The 13150-nt window shown below is 43.8% G+C and overlaps 1 protein-coding gene across 4 annotated transcripts in view; it reads left to right on the top strand.

Annotated features, from left to right (window-relative positions):
• Positions 1-699: 699 nt before the first annotated feature.
• Positions 700-13150, top strand: part of RPH3A (rabphilin 3A) — a gene marked incomplete at both ends in the record, with an annotated part of 61246 nt that continues 48795 nt past the window's right edge. For 2 of the 4 annotated variants that reach the window (XM_082852483.1, XM_082852484.1), the window contains 2 exons: positions 700-770; positions 4812-4823. In XM_082852483.1, the coding sequence (XP_082708609.1) occupies positions 700-770; positions 4812-4823 (83 nt within the window). The remainder of the gene's footprint in view (positions 771-4811; positions 4824-13150) is intronic. The other 2 variants (XM_082852485.1, XM_082852486.1) reach the window with 1 other exon arrangement.

Raw genomic sequence — 13150 nt, forward strand, 5'->3', positions numbered from 1 at the left:
TCACAAGCTGTGATTTAACTTTGTGATGATCTCCCTAGTCACTGTGTAGAGCATGGACTGAAGTGGGCTAAGGGCAGAGGCAGAGAGACCGGTGAAGAGGCTCCTGTAGTAAGCCAGGCCAGGATAGTAGTGGTTTGGATCAGCATAGTAGCAATTTAGGCACAGAACATTGGGAAGATTCTGGATCTATTATGACAGTGAAGCCAGCATGACTTTCTGATGGCTTGGGTGTAAAGTATTAAAAAGAAAGCAAGCCAGGGATGACTGTGGCATTTGGGACCTCAAAACTCTGAGACATGGGTTTGTTTTCTTTTTGACCTGACCAAGTCCAAGTTAACTAGTACATGAGTCAGATGACTTCCTCTAGTAGAAAGACCCTGGATTGGAGTTAAGAGCTCTGACCCTCCCTCCTGGATATGTGGTCTTGCATCAACAATGAATGGGACGAACACAGATTAAAGGGAGGAAGTTCTTCCCTCTGATCCATTTCTGCCACAAGGGAGCTGTGACAGTTTCCCTCTTGGGGCCTGAAAGTCCCCATCTGGAAAGCGGAGAAGCTGGGTGAAGTTCCATTTCTTCTCTGTATCCCCCAGAGTGCTTGGCATAGACCAGGAGGCTGAGAAATAAAGGGTGATTGAATGACTGTTTGCATGATGTCCTTTCTGGGCTGTTGTTTTCCAGGAGCACTGGGCTTCTACCATGACTGACACCGTGTTCAGCAACAGCTCTAGCCGTTGGATGTGTCCCAGTGACCGACCCCAGCAATCAAAGTAAGTTGCTGGGTGTTCCTGGGAGTTGTTTGCTTTGGGGCAATGAGGTCCTGATCTACACTTGAAGGAGGAGAGGAATAGCAAGGAAAGAAATTTCTCTCCCTGGGGTGGAGGAAAAAGAACCTAGTGGGAGTTTATCGTGGAAACTTCACTGATTTTACTTCTTTGCAAGGTTGGAGTAACAAGATTAAATTCTGAGCTCCATGCCCTAAATGAGAGGTGGCTTGGTGGAATGGAAACAGCACTGACCTGGTGGTTAGAATCAGACTTGGTTCTGGTTCTAGATCTGAGCTACTCTGGGTGAATCTCTTTCCCTTCTTTGGACCTTGGTTTCCTCATCAATTAAATAAGGAAGTTGGACTAGATCAGAGATTGCAAACTGGCAGGCCACCAGCTGACTCTGACTTGCAGAAATGTGTTTTTTTTATTTTTTATTTTTGGCCTGATCATTTAAAAATTGGGAAATTTCACATAAAATAACTTCACATACTCTTTCCAGTAACTATTATACCTGAATCAGTGGTGTGCTGGGTCTGTACCATGGTGGTTCCTTAGAGCTGATGTTAAATTTTCAGGAATTTTGCAAGTCAGTTGTTAAACATGGCCAGTATTAAAAATTAAGTTGTATAGTTTTACAATTAAATTATATTAAACACAAAGGTGGTGAATACTTAACTTTAATCACTTCTTAATTTTTTTTAACATCTTTATTGGAGTATAATTGCTTTACACTGGTGTGTTAGTTTCTGCTGTATAACAAAGTGAATCAGCTATGCATATATCCCCATATCTCCTCCCTCTTGCGTCTCCCTCCCATCCTCCCTATCCACCCCTCTGGGTGGTCACGAAGCACCGAGCTGATCTCCCTGTGCTGCTTCCCACTAGCTATCTATTTTACATTTGGTAGTGTATATATGTCCATGCCATTCTCTCATTTCGTCCCAGCTTACCCTTCCCCCTCCCCATGTCCTCAAGTCCATTCTCTATGTTTGCGTCTTTATTCCTGTTCTGCCCCATCACTTCTTAATTATTTTACTATGTTTTGTTAGTCTCCATGTTATTTGTGCCTATGATACCTGTATGGTGAAATACTATATAATAGTACATTACTGCATGTTTCCTCCCAGTTCTGCATTTAGTGACATCATATAGGTACTTGAAATCAGCCACAGTGGGGCTTTTTCTCCAGAGGTTCAACTGTTAAACATTTACCAGCACACCACTGCCTGAAGACCTTTACAGTCTAAGTCTATTGTTTATCATCCCTGCAGATTTTCACTCAAAGGTCTTATTTTTTAAACGCTTGGTAATCTTTATTGTTAGCTCAATCTGTGCGAATCCTGGGGATCTACCATGGGAATATTTTCCTCAGAGAGATTTGCACTTGCTTCTGCCAGGAATCAGGTGTGCTGCTCACCCAGGATGTGACCTGAGCTCCCTTAGAGGGTCCTAGCTCAAAGTGGGGGTCTCAGATTCAGCTTCCTCACCTTGTTAGGAGCTCAGAGTCAGCCTCTGGAACATAATGCTGCTTTTTACATTGGCTTACTGCTCACAGCTCCCTGTTCTGGATTCAGTTTGCTGGGTTTTCTTTTTCTTTTTTAAAAAATTGCCTCATAAAGGGGTATAATTGATTTACCTCTAATAGTACACATTTAAAGTACAGTTTGATCATTTTTACACATATGTGCATACTCATTCCCCTTTGCAGTCTCTCCTTTCTGCCCCTCCCTCTCCCCACCCATCCCTAAGTAATTACTAATCTTCTTTCTGTAACTATAAATTAGTTTGCATTTTTTAGAATTTCTATAAATGGAATCATTCAGTATGTACTCCCTTTTTGAGAGATGTCTTCTTTCACTTCGCATAATTATCTCATGATCCATCCATATTGTTTTTCATATCAATAGTTTATTCCTTTATATTGCTAAATAGTATTTCATTGTGTGGATATACCACAATTTGTTTATCCGTTCACCTATTGATGAACATTTGGGTTGTTTCCAGTTTGGGGCTAGTACAAATAAAATTTGTATAAACATATACTTTCATTTCTCTTGAGTAAATACCTAGGAGTAGAATGTCTCAGTGGTATGTATAGTAGGTGTATGTTTAACTTTTTAAAAAACTGCCCGTTTTCCAAATTGGTTGTACCACTTTAAGTTTCCACCAGAAGTGTACAAGAGTTCCATCTCTCTTCCTCCTCACCAACACTTGATATGATTAGTCTTTTCCATTTTAACCATTCTAATGTGTGCATAGTGGTATTAGTTTTGTGATTTTAATTTGCACTTCCCTAATGACTAATGATGTTGATTGTCTTCTTTTGTAATTTTGCCATTCGTATAACCTCTTTGTTAAAGTGTCTGTTCAAATACTTTGTCCATTTAAAAACTGGGTCATTTATCTTCCTGTTATTAAATTTTCTAAGCTTTTTTTCATGTGTTGTAGATAAAAGTCCTCTGCTGGAGACACGTTTTGCACATATGTTTCTTGGTCTATGACTTGCATTTTCTTTTTCATAACAGAGTCTTGAAGAGGAAAAGTTTTTTTATTTTGATGAAGTCTGTTTTGTTTATTTGTTTCGAAGTAGGAGGGTTGTTGGAGAATTCCCTTATTTTCTAACAATCCTAGGGTCTTTTGGAATATTTAGTGCCCTCATATTCTTGAAGCAAAAGTCCCTGTCTATTTACTACTTCTACCTAAAACCTCCTCTAGTTATACAAGTTTTATAGTTTTGAAGACATTATTGAACTCTGTTGGTTTCCTTTTTGAAAGGAAACTTCTAGTTTCCAAGCCCTCCCCATGATGTCCTCTTGAAGCCAACCTTACTTGGCAGACAATATTCCATCAGCCAAAAATTGTCTCTGTAAGATAAACAGTTGCCTGAAGGTGAATGGGGTAAAATATTTATTTTATTTAAGAAATGTCAGTTAATTAAAACCCCATACATAAGAGTTTACTTTAGTCAATATGAAGCCAAACAATTTGCCTTACAATTAAATTAGAATTATTCAAACAGTCTGGATGCAGTTTCATTAAAGTGCTTCTGGGCTCCTGTGAAACATCTTGGCATTCTGAATGCATCCGGCTGGCTTGATTGCTACTGCGTTTTCTTCAGATGTTAAAATTATTTTCCAATAAATGCTAATGGGTGAATTATAGTCATCACACATGCTATCTAGTCTGCAGCAGTGATGATGTGCTAATGCAGACGCTTCAAATGTCTTCAGTAAATTAAGAAATCTAGTCTTAATTAACTGCTGGCTAACCAGATACTCTTTACTCCCTTTGTGATTTCTCTCAGCCTCCTTGAATCTAACGATGGTGTTTGGAACGCAGTTGTGGTTGTGTTTGAAAGAAGTGAATGTATCTGTTTCTTGCATCGGTAGGACAGGGCTTCAGCTATCTATGTTGGGGATACATGCGGAGAAATGCTGGTCTCCAATAGTTGATACTTCTCTATAGTTTTCAAGTCTGCAAGCCTGAGAGTGCCAGAGATCAGAGGTGGAAACTGAGGCACAAAGAGGAGATGTGACCTGCCTATGGTAGCATGTCTAATAAGTGAAGAGCCTGGTCTCCTTTTTAGAGTGGAAGGACTTGCTTCCCCAAACTGGGGCACTGCGAGTTCTGCTTTCGGATGATCCAGTCACGGTTCAGGGCTCATTGCCTACCTCAGTGTGCTCCTTATCCCTCAGTGTTTGAAACAACAGAAACCAAGAATGTTATCATCATTAAGTGATTCCTTTTTAGTGCCAAAAAACATTATTCAAATACATAAATGATCAGATTGGTTAATTAATAAGCTGAACTGATTGGTCATTTTAATCAAGGCTGTGGCTCATACAACCCTACATTGCTGCAGCCTTGTTTTAGATGTGCTGGAATAAGATAATAATGACTGATAACAAATGGAAGTAGGTCATTGTGATTTAAACAGAACTGTGCGGTTGTGGCATCCAGGCAGTGTTGATATTGTTAAGAGATTTTTTCCCCTAACTTTATTCATTTTGTTCTTTCTCTCCTTTCTTTGCCTTCCTTCAGTGATAAAGAACAGTGAGTATTTTGTAATACTTTTATTTTTCTGCAGACTGAATTTTATCTCTTTTCTGATTAAAGTGGCTTTAAAGATAGATGAAGAGAGATGGTTCAAAAAGGAACTAGCATGTTTTACATATCTAAAAACAAATTCAAGTTGTTAAAAAAAACACATACCCCTCTTGATAAAGAAAAATATGAAATTTCAAAAAAAAATCTTGGTAAAAGGTTGGAAAATATTCCTTGGGAGAGCCCTCAATTTAATTTTTGTTAGCAATTAGTGGGATTCAGCAAGCTTATTAACCGCCCTGTGCCTCTGTTTCTGCAACATTTTGCCTGGGAACACTGTTTTTATTTAAAGAAAATATTAACTCAAATGACTACTATCATTAATCAAAGATGATGATGAGTAGAACAGAGCTTGTGGGAAGTTATGTGCTATACACATGGTCTCTGTCACATCATGGAAGGTCAGCCTGATTTCCCAGTGAAATGCCTTTGACTCAGAGGTCCTATCTTTGCTCATAACTTTTGTTTTAAATTGGATTCATTTCCTAAATATGCATGACAGATTGGATGCTGGGTCTAACAAATGAACAGTCAGGCTGCAAAGCAGATGGGACTTTGGTTGTGTGTACACATTGGGAAACTATGGGAGGTCATTTTTACCTTCCCCTTGATGGGGAAGTGTTCACAGAGCCACAGCCAGAGCACCGAGTCTAGCCTCAGAACACCCAGGTCTGAGTCCTGCTCTGGGACTCGATGTCAGTGTGGCCTTGGGGCACTGCCCTTCACCTCCTTGAGCCCTGGTCATAATGTGGGTATGTTAACTCTGCCCTTCCACCTTCACTGGGAGGTGGTACGGTCAAATGAGATGCATGGGAAAGCTTTGTAAACCGTAAAGCACCAAAATCAGAGGAAGGTGTGGATCACAACCTTGCTTTACCCTTGTGTGTATTTTATATATATATACCTTGTATGTATACATTGTGTGTGCATGCATATATGTATGGTGTGTGTTCTACAGTCTCTGTGTTGGCTGGTAAGATTTTGGTCTCTTTATGAATATTGTGAGCATATCATTCAGACATGCTAGGGAGAGATGCTGAGATGTTGTGCGATTATAAATATGAACATCACAAGAGAGAAGTTCAAGACTTCAGAGGGTCCCAAGTGCTTCAGGCTTCCTGAATGCTGAAAGCTGAAAGGTAGGGTGTGTGTCCATCCTCCTTCCCTCCCTCCTTCATCCTCTCCCTCCTCTCCTCTCCTCTCCCCTTTCTCCCTCCCTCCCTTCCTTCCTTCATTAACAAGCACATATCATGCACTGTGCTAAGCACCAAGAATACAAGGTTAGCCAAAGTCTGAGTGGGGATGTCTAGAAGGGTTTACAAACAAATAGTCAGTCACCAACAAATACACTTTATAGTGCAAGGAGCTATAATAGCAGAATCACAGCGGCCAAGGGAGCACAATGATGGGCACCTAACCAAACTTTGGGGTCATGATGGGAGAGCTTCCTGGAAGAAGTAATGTGTAAGCTGAGACCATGTAAAGGAGGTACAAGATAAAGAAGAGACAGAGGAGTTCCAGGTAAGGGAACAGCATGTGCAAAGTCCAAATAGGAGAGAGAGCATGGGATTTTAGAAAAGCTGAATGGCACTCAGTCTGGCTTAAAAGATTACCAGGAGCCCGAGATCCCCTTAGCTTTCTGAAGGGAGTCGGGGAACCACAGCATCCTTTTGGCACCCTCTTTAGTCTGTTAGGGGTAAATTTCATCAAAAAGGGCCTTTTTACCAACAGGGCTTATGTAAAGTGTTTTGTGGTGTGGATGCTCCTCCTTCCACACTCTCCCCTTCAGGATTCATTAAAATCTCATTCACTGAGCTGTAAAGAGACTTCCTGCTGACACCTGCTTCTGTCGGCATCCTGGGGGAAGGGAGGGGATAAGAAGAAAGGAAAGAAAAAGGATTAATTTTCTGCACAGCACCGCTGTTTAATGCTTCAGAGCCTTTGTGCCCTGACAGCATTTCCATCATCCCACTCCTTTTGGGAGTTATAATATATTAATAGAGACATCCAGTGGGTATTTATTATGTGACTGTTGTGTGCATGAAATGAAGAATCAAGGTGGGAGGCAGGAAGGAGCTGGGAATCTGCCTTTTGCAGTATTTTAGGGGGAAACATCTGTGAGGGGCTTCCACCTGCAGTCAGGACTAATTTCCTTTTGTGTTAGAGGCCACTGGTGCTAGTTTGTTGGGAGAGTTCCTTCTGACCATCTCTAGATGCACCTAAACAAGTACATTCAGGTCACAGATGAAGCACGTCCAGAATGCTGGTGTCTCGAGCCTCTGACCATATTCTCCCCACACAAGAGAATTTCTTGGCAATTCTCTTCCCTCTTCTGAGTGTCAAGCATCTGGAAGATGAGCAGGTCAACTGCAGTGATCTTTAGACTTCTATCAGCAGCAAAATTCTTTCTTTGAATACTGTTTTATTCAGAAGCTAAATATATAAGACAGATAAAGAGTGGCGATGGATAAAGACCTGTCATGGCTGAAAGCATTAAACATACCACCGTGCAACTGTAAGTTAAAATAATACCAAACTGTAAAGTAGGGAGTTTAACAAGCTTCACTTTTTTGTTGCCACAGTAGATAGTGTGTCAGTTATCTTTTGCTGTGTAACAAACCACCTTAAAACTCAGTGGGATAGAAAAACGATGATTTATTCTCAGGGACCTGGGCTCAGCTGGTGGCTCTGCTGATCTTGGCTGGGCTTTCTCATGTATCGAAGGGTTGTCTGATCTAGGATGGCTGTGGCTGGAGTGACTCAGCTCTGATCCACATGCCTCTCATCCTCCAACAGGCGGTCCTGAGCTTTTTGTCATGGTGATGACAGAGAGTCAGAGAGTAAGTAGAAACACACAAGGCTTTTGCAGGCTTAGCCCCAGATGGCACAACATCTCTCCCCTGTGTTTTATTGGCCAAAGTAAGCCATAGTCCAAGCAGGATTCAAGGGGTAGGGAGAAAGACCCAGACCTTTTGGTGAGATCAATTTCAAAGTCACATGGCAAAGGGCATGGATACTTAGAAGGGTGAAGTATTGAGGTCACCAATGTAATAAACTATATCTCATGATTTTATTAAATATCAAAGATTAAATTCTTAAAAAAATTTTTTCTCTCACTCTCTTTTTTTTAAAACTGGCATCCTTGCTTTGCTAGTGTTGGGAACCCAGCACTGCCATCTGGGCTGACATGAGGATGGAGGGCCTGGTTCCCTGCCCACTCTGTCCATCTACGACCCACTCACCTGCAGCCCTTTGAGATCCCTCCAGGGAACTACAGACAATAGTTTGAAAACCATGGCTTAGACAGTTTGGGGAAATAGGAGGCAGGTGCCCTTCAGTGATTCTCCAGGAAGCATTGTCCTAGGTATGTGAACGAGAGCAGAGATGGGCCAGCCCTCTTCGCCCTGTCTCAGCCAGTAAGCCAGGGGTCACTCCTCATGCAGCTACTGAGGGTCAGGAGTAGCCTCTGAAGGTCCCCGCAGGAAACAGACATGAAATCATTCCCACTTAGCAGATCTGGAAACTGACATTCAGAGTGTCTCAGGGCCCTAGTACACACTGCTAATAAGCCACAGGTCCAGGATTCCAATCTTAAACCCCGCCAGGTCAAGGAGGGCTCAAGTTGGTGCACAGTAGGCCCTCTGGGTATTTACTGGACTGGATACAATGCTCTGAGTAACTTGTCCAAGGAGGCAACACTTTAGTCTCCACCTTTGGTTTTTAACGAGGTCCCAACACTGGACTCTGGTCTTAAGGACGTGGAGCTGGAATCCTGTGCCCAGAGGCCCTTGGCAAGGGTGCCACCGTCCTGTCACAGGAGCATTCCTAAGGCCCCCATGCTCACAGTGTTCTCCAGCCCAGAGGAGGCCCAGACAAGCCCATTTTCTCCCTTGAGAGCAAAGGCTTTGGTTTGAAAAACCATCTCCTTTCCCTCTGTTTACTTTTGGGATTAAAACATGAAAATCCACAGGAGGCTTTCGAGTCCCCACTGAGACCAATCAGTGACATTTTCAAACACTAGATGAACTGTTTGTCAACTGCGTGTTTTTGAGCAGAGGATGGGGGTCTGCAGAGGTGCCGGCAGCCTCTAGCAGGCCTTCTGCTCATCTGCAGATGGAGACAATTATCCTAGGCAGGCCTCCTGTGGACCCCCATTCCTGCTTATCTTTCTGCAGCCGTGCATTTCCTGTGCATTCTGATTCCAGCGAGTTGTGTGGTGGGGTGAGAGGCATTGGCTTCAAGTCTGACCCATGGCTGACCATACCCATGACCAGACTGTGAGCTGTGGGAATGTGCCCTTGAAAGGGTCTCCACTGGGTCTGAGGCCCAGCATCTCACCTGTGCTCTGTCTTGGTCACTGAGCTACTTTGTAGAGGCAGGAAATAAATGGAGGTGGCGATCAGAAGAGAATGAAGGAAGAAAAGAAGGGATGAAGGAAGGAAGAATAGGGGCAGTTGAGGCATCCATTTCCACGGAAAACCAGAGGGACCTGGGGAGGTGGCTGGATGAGGTTATAACTAAGGCTCTTCGGGAAGGATGGGTGGTCTTCATTATGCAGGAGTCCAATGTATCCTTTACAGTTAATGGGATGAAACATCAGGCTGAGGGATATTAGCACACTGTAAGGAAGATCTTTCCAACAGAATGGCATAGACTCCTAATGAGAGAGTGAGGTCTTCATCACGGGGAGCATTCAAGCAAGGCTGAAAGACCCCTGTAGGGAGGCTGTGCCAGATGGGCTTTCAGGTGATCCTCAGTGGCCCTCATGCCTTTGTGTAACCTCCTCGCCTTGAGTGCGTGCAGGACCTGGGATGTGTTTCTAACCTATAGAATATGACAAACAGGATGGAACATCACCCTTGTGATTACATCATGTTATATAAGACCCTGTCTCATTTGACCGGAGCTTGAGAGTCACCTTGTATACTTGATGAAGGAAGTGGCCCACAGGATGAAGTTGGAGAAGTCTGCTTGGTTAGGAATTGCAGGCTGCCTCCAAGACATGGAGGTGACTTCCTCCTAATAGCCAACAAAAAGCTGGGGTCCTAGGTCACATGGCTGCCAGGAAATGAATTCTGCCAATAACTCAAATTTGCCTGGAAGCTGATTCTTCCCCAGAAAGGCTCAGGATGAGAACCCAACCCAGCTGACGACTGATTTCAGCCTTGTGAGATGCTGAGCAGAGGACCCAGTTAAGCCATGCCTGGACTTCTGACATGGAAACTGTGAGATAATAAATGTGTGATGTGTAAAGCCCCTAAGTTTGTAATAACGTGTTATGTAGCAGTCGAAAATGAACACAGACAATATCAATGGGGCTTTGTGCCACCCTGTCTCTATCCTCCAGCTGGACTGATTTTTCCAGTTATCTAATGCTGCAGAACAAATCATATCAAACGTAGTGGCTTAAACAACAGAAACTACTTACTACTTCTTGCAGTTTTTGTTGGTAGATATTTGAGAGTGGCTTGGCTGGGTGGGTCTGGCACAGTTGTAGTCTTAACGTCAGCTGGGGCTGCAGCCATATAAGGGCTCGACAAGGGCTAGAGGATCACACAGCTGGCACGTTAGGTGCTGGCTGTTGCCAGGGGCCTTAATTCCTCTCCACATGGGCCTCTCCACAGGGATGTTTGAGTGTCCTCATGACATGGCATCTGACTTCCCCTAGACTGCATGACCCAAGACACCAAGGCAGAAGTTGCAATGTCTCTTGTGACCTAGCCTTGGAAGTCACCCACGGTCACTCCCATTGTATTTAGCTGGTCACACAGGACCAGCTGGGATTCTGTGTGGGAGGGGATGGCACAGGGAGGGTGTGAATACCAGGGGGCAGAGATCCTTGGCGAGCATCTTGTAGGCTGGCTACCATATTGATCTTCCTTCACCTCCTCAAGCACACTGCCCACTCTCTCAACTCCAGGCCTTTGCAAAGACCATTTCTCTGTCAGGCTCAGTTTCTTCCTCTGCCTTCCTCTCGCCAACTCTAGTTTATCTCTGAGGTCTCAGTAGGAGCCAGCCATACCTTTCTGCAGCCTGCAGTTTATGTAATTTAGGAGAGCCCTCTTCAAAATAAAGAAGACAAAAATATCTCTCTTTTACAAAATTTTCAGGACAGATGATCATTACGAGAGCTCTTCCCAGGGCCTTGGAAGGTGCCTGTGCTAACAAAGGGTCCCAAATTTAAGCTCCACCAGCATCACAGTAAATCCTCTTCAGGGTCTCAGAGTAGATGTCACTCCCTCAGGGCGCACTCCTTGGTCCCCTAGAATAAGTGACTTCTGTTGCTTCAGTCTTGCTGTGGGTCACACTTATAATCAGACATTTATCATCCCTTTTGGCCATAAGATATTGTGTCTTATTCAAAAACTCTTTCTGTGCTTACCCTCAGACACTATTCTAAATGCCATTGAAATGATAGTGACCCAGACAGGGTCCCTGTCCTCCTGGAATCCTACGTTCAGGTGGGGCGAGAGAGGCAACAAACAGGTAAACAACAAACTTCTTTCAAAAGATAATTTCAGTTAGTGATGGATACAAGTGAACCTGGGCAATGAGAGCTCAAGGAAGACCTCTCTGAAAGGCTGACATTTGAGCTGAGACCTGAATGATGAGAAGGGGGAGATCTGGGGAGATAAGTCATCCTGGAAGCCGGGACAGCAAGTGCAAAGGCCCTGAAACAAAAACAAGGTTTCAGTGTTCAAGATTGAGCAGGGAGGCCAGTACAGCTGGAGTGTAGTGAGAGGGGGCGAAAAGGATGGAGAGTCAGGTAAAGCACAGATTGGGTAGGACTTTGCAGATAGGCAAGAAACTAAGTTTTACTTTTATTAAGGTAAAATTCACTTAACATGCAATTAACCATTTTAAAGTGCACACTTCAGTGGCATTTAAGCACATTCACCACATTGTGCAACCACAACCTCTATGTAGTCCTGGGTTTTATTCTAAATCAATGAGAAGCCATTGGAGGGTTCGGGGAAGGGGATTTGAGTATGTTTAGCGTTTGTTCATCCCCTGGATCAGAGGCCCCTGATCCAAGGCAAGATGTGTTTCCACCAGAATTTCCCCAGGCTACCCCCTCCTTCCCTTTCTCGCAACAAGACTTGCCCCCAAGACATCTGCTTCCATTGCTTTCAAACTCTTCCTTCTGTGCTCTTCTGAACAAACGAACTAAGGTGGGAGGATGGAAGAAGAGACGGGAGCAGGGAGGAAGATGGGGCCTTTAATTTCCAACTTTGAGTGTCAAAAGGGAATTTCATGCCTGCTGACGTGATTAGAGCAGTGGAAGTAATAGAGGCTGGCAGCTAATGGGGTGCTGGCTCCAGGGGATTCATAGTTACTGATTTTTGCCCCAACAGGGACAAGAATTTCTAGTGGTGTTGAACCCTGCATTCCACTTGGGCGATGCACCTCAGTGCCCTGGGGTGCATCGCCCAAGGAGATAAGGTCCAAGGTCTATACTTTACCATAGACCACAGCGTTAGCTCTCTACCCAGCAGCCTCTGATCCTCTGCAGCGTTCAGTTCTCTCCGTACTGTGGAGGTTAAGTGTGCAGGCTGCCCAGGTCCGAATTCCACCTCTGCCACTTCCAGCCATGTGACCTTGGGCAAGTGGTCTAATGTCTCCTCACCAGAAAATAGACAATAACAGTCCTGCCTTGTGGAAATGTTGTGAGGATTAAATGAGAAAATGTGGGCAGCCAGTAGGTGCTACATCAGTATTTGCTTTTTTTATTTTAAAAAAAAAGATCAAGGAGAGCACAGGATGGAACCCAAAATGCTATAGGAGCTTTGGAGGCAGGAGGGCTAGATGTTTATGTGAAATCAAGAGATTTTTATAAAACTAGTTGACCACTAGTTTAAACTTTTTTTTAAGGACTCTGTGGCCTACACCAAATGTATTTGTGCCAGACAGGGCCTGGCATCAACCTGGGATCCAGGGCCTCAGACCAGCCTCCCAGAATTGTTTCCGCTCCTGCTGTAGAAGTCTACTGTTGAGATTCTTTTCCTGAGAACACCATTATCCTCCAGGTTTCCATGAACTTCCTGCAAATGCTACTTCCAGAGTGTCTGCCATGTGCTAAGCACTTAATAAACTCATCAGAACCTTATGAGGGAGGAGGTATGTGTGTCCTGTTGTACAGATGAGCAAACTGAGGCTCTGAGAGATTGGATTCTTTTACCCAGGGTCTCCCAGCAGGGATTTGAACTGAAGTTTACCAGACTCCAGGAGCTAGAGCCCAACCACCACTCTGCAACTGCTGACTTTGTCTGCAGCCT

This window comes from Leucopleurus acutus (assembly GCF_964270905.1).
Source record: "Leucopleurus acutus genome assembly, chromosome: 13".
NCBI classification, from domain to species: Eukaryota; Metazoa; Chordata; class Mammalia; order Artiodactyla; family Delphinidae; genus Leucopleurus; species Leucopleurus acutus.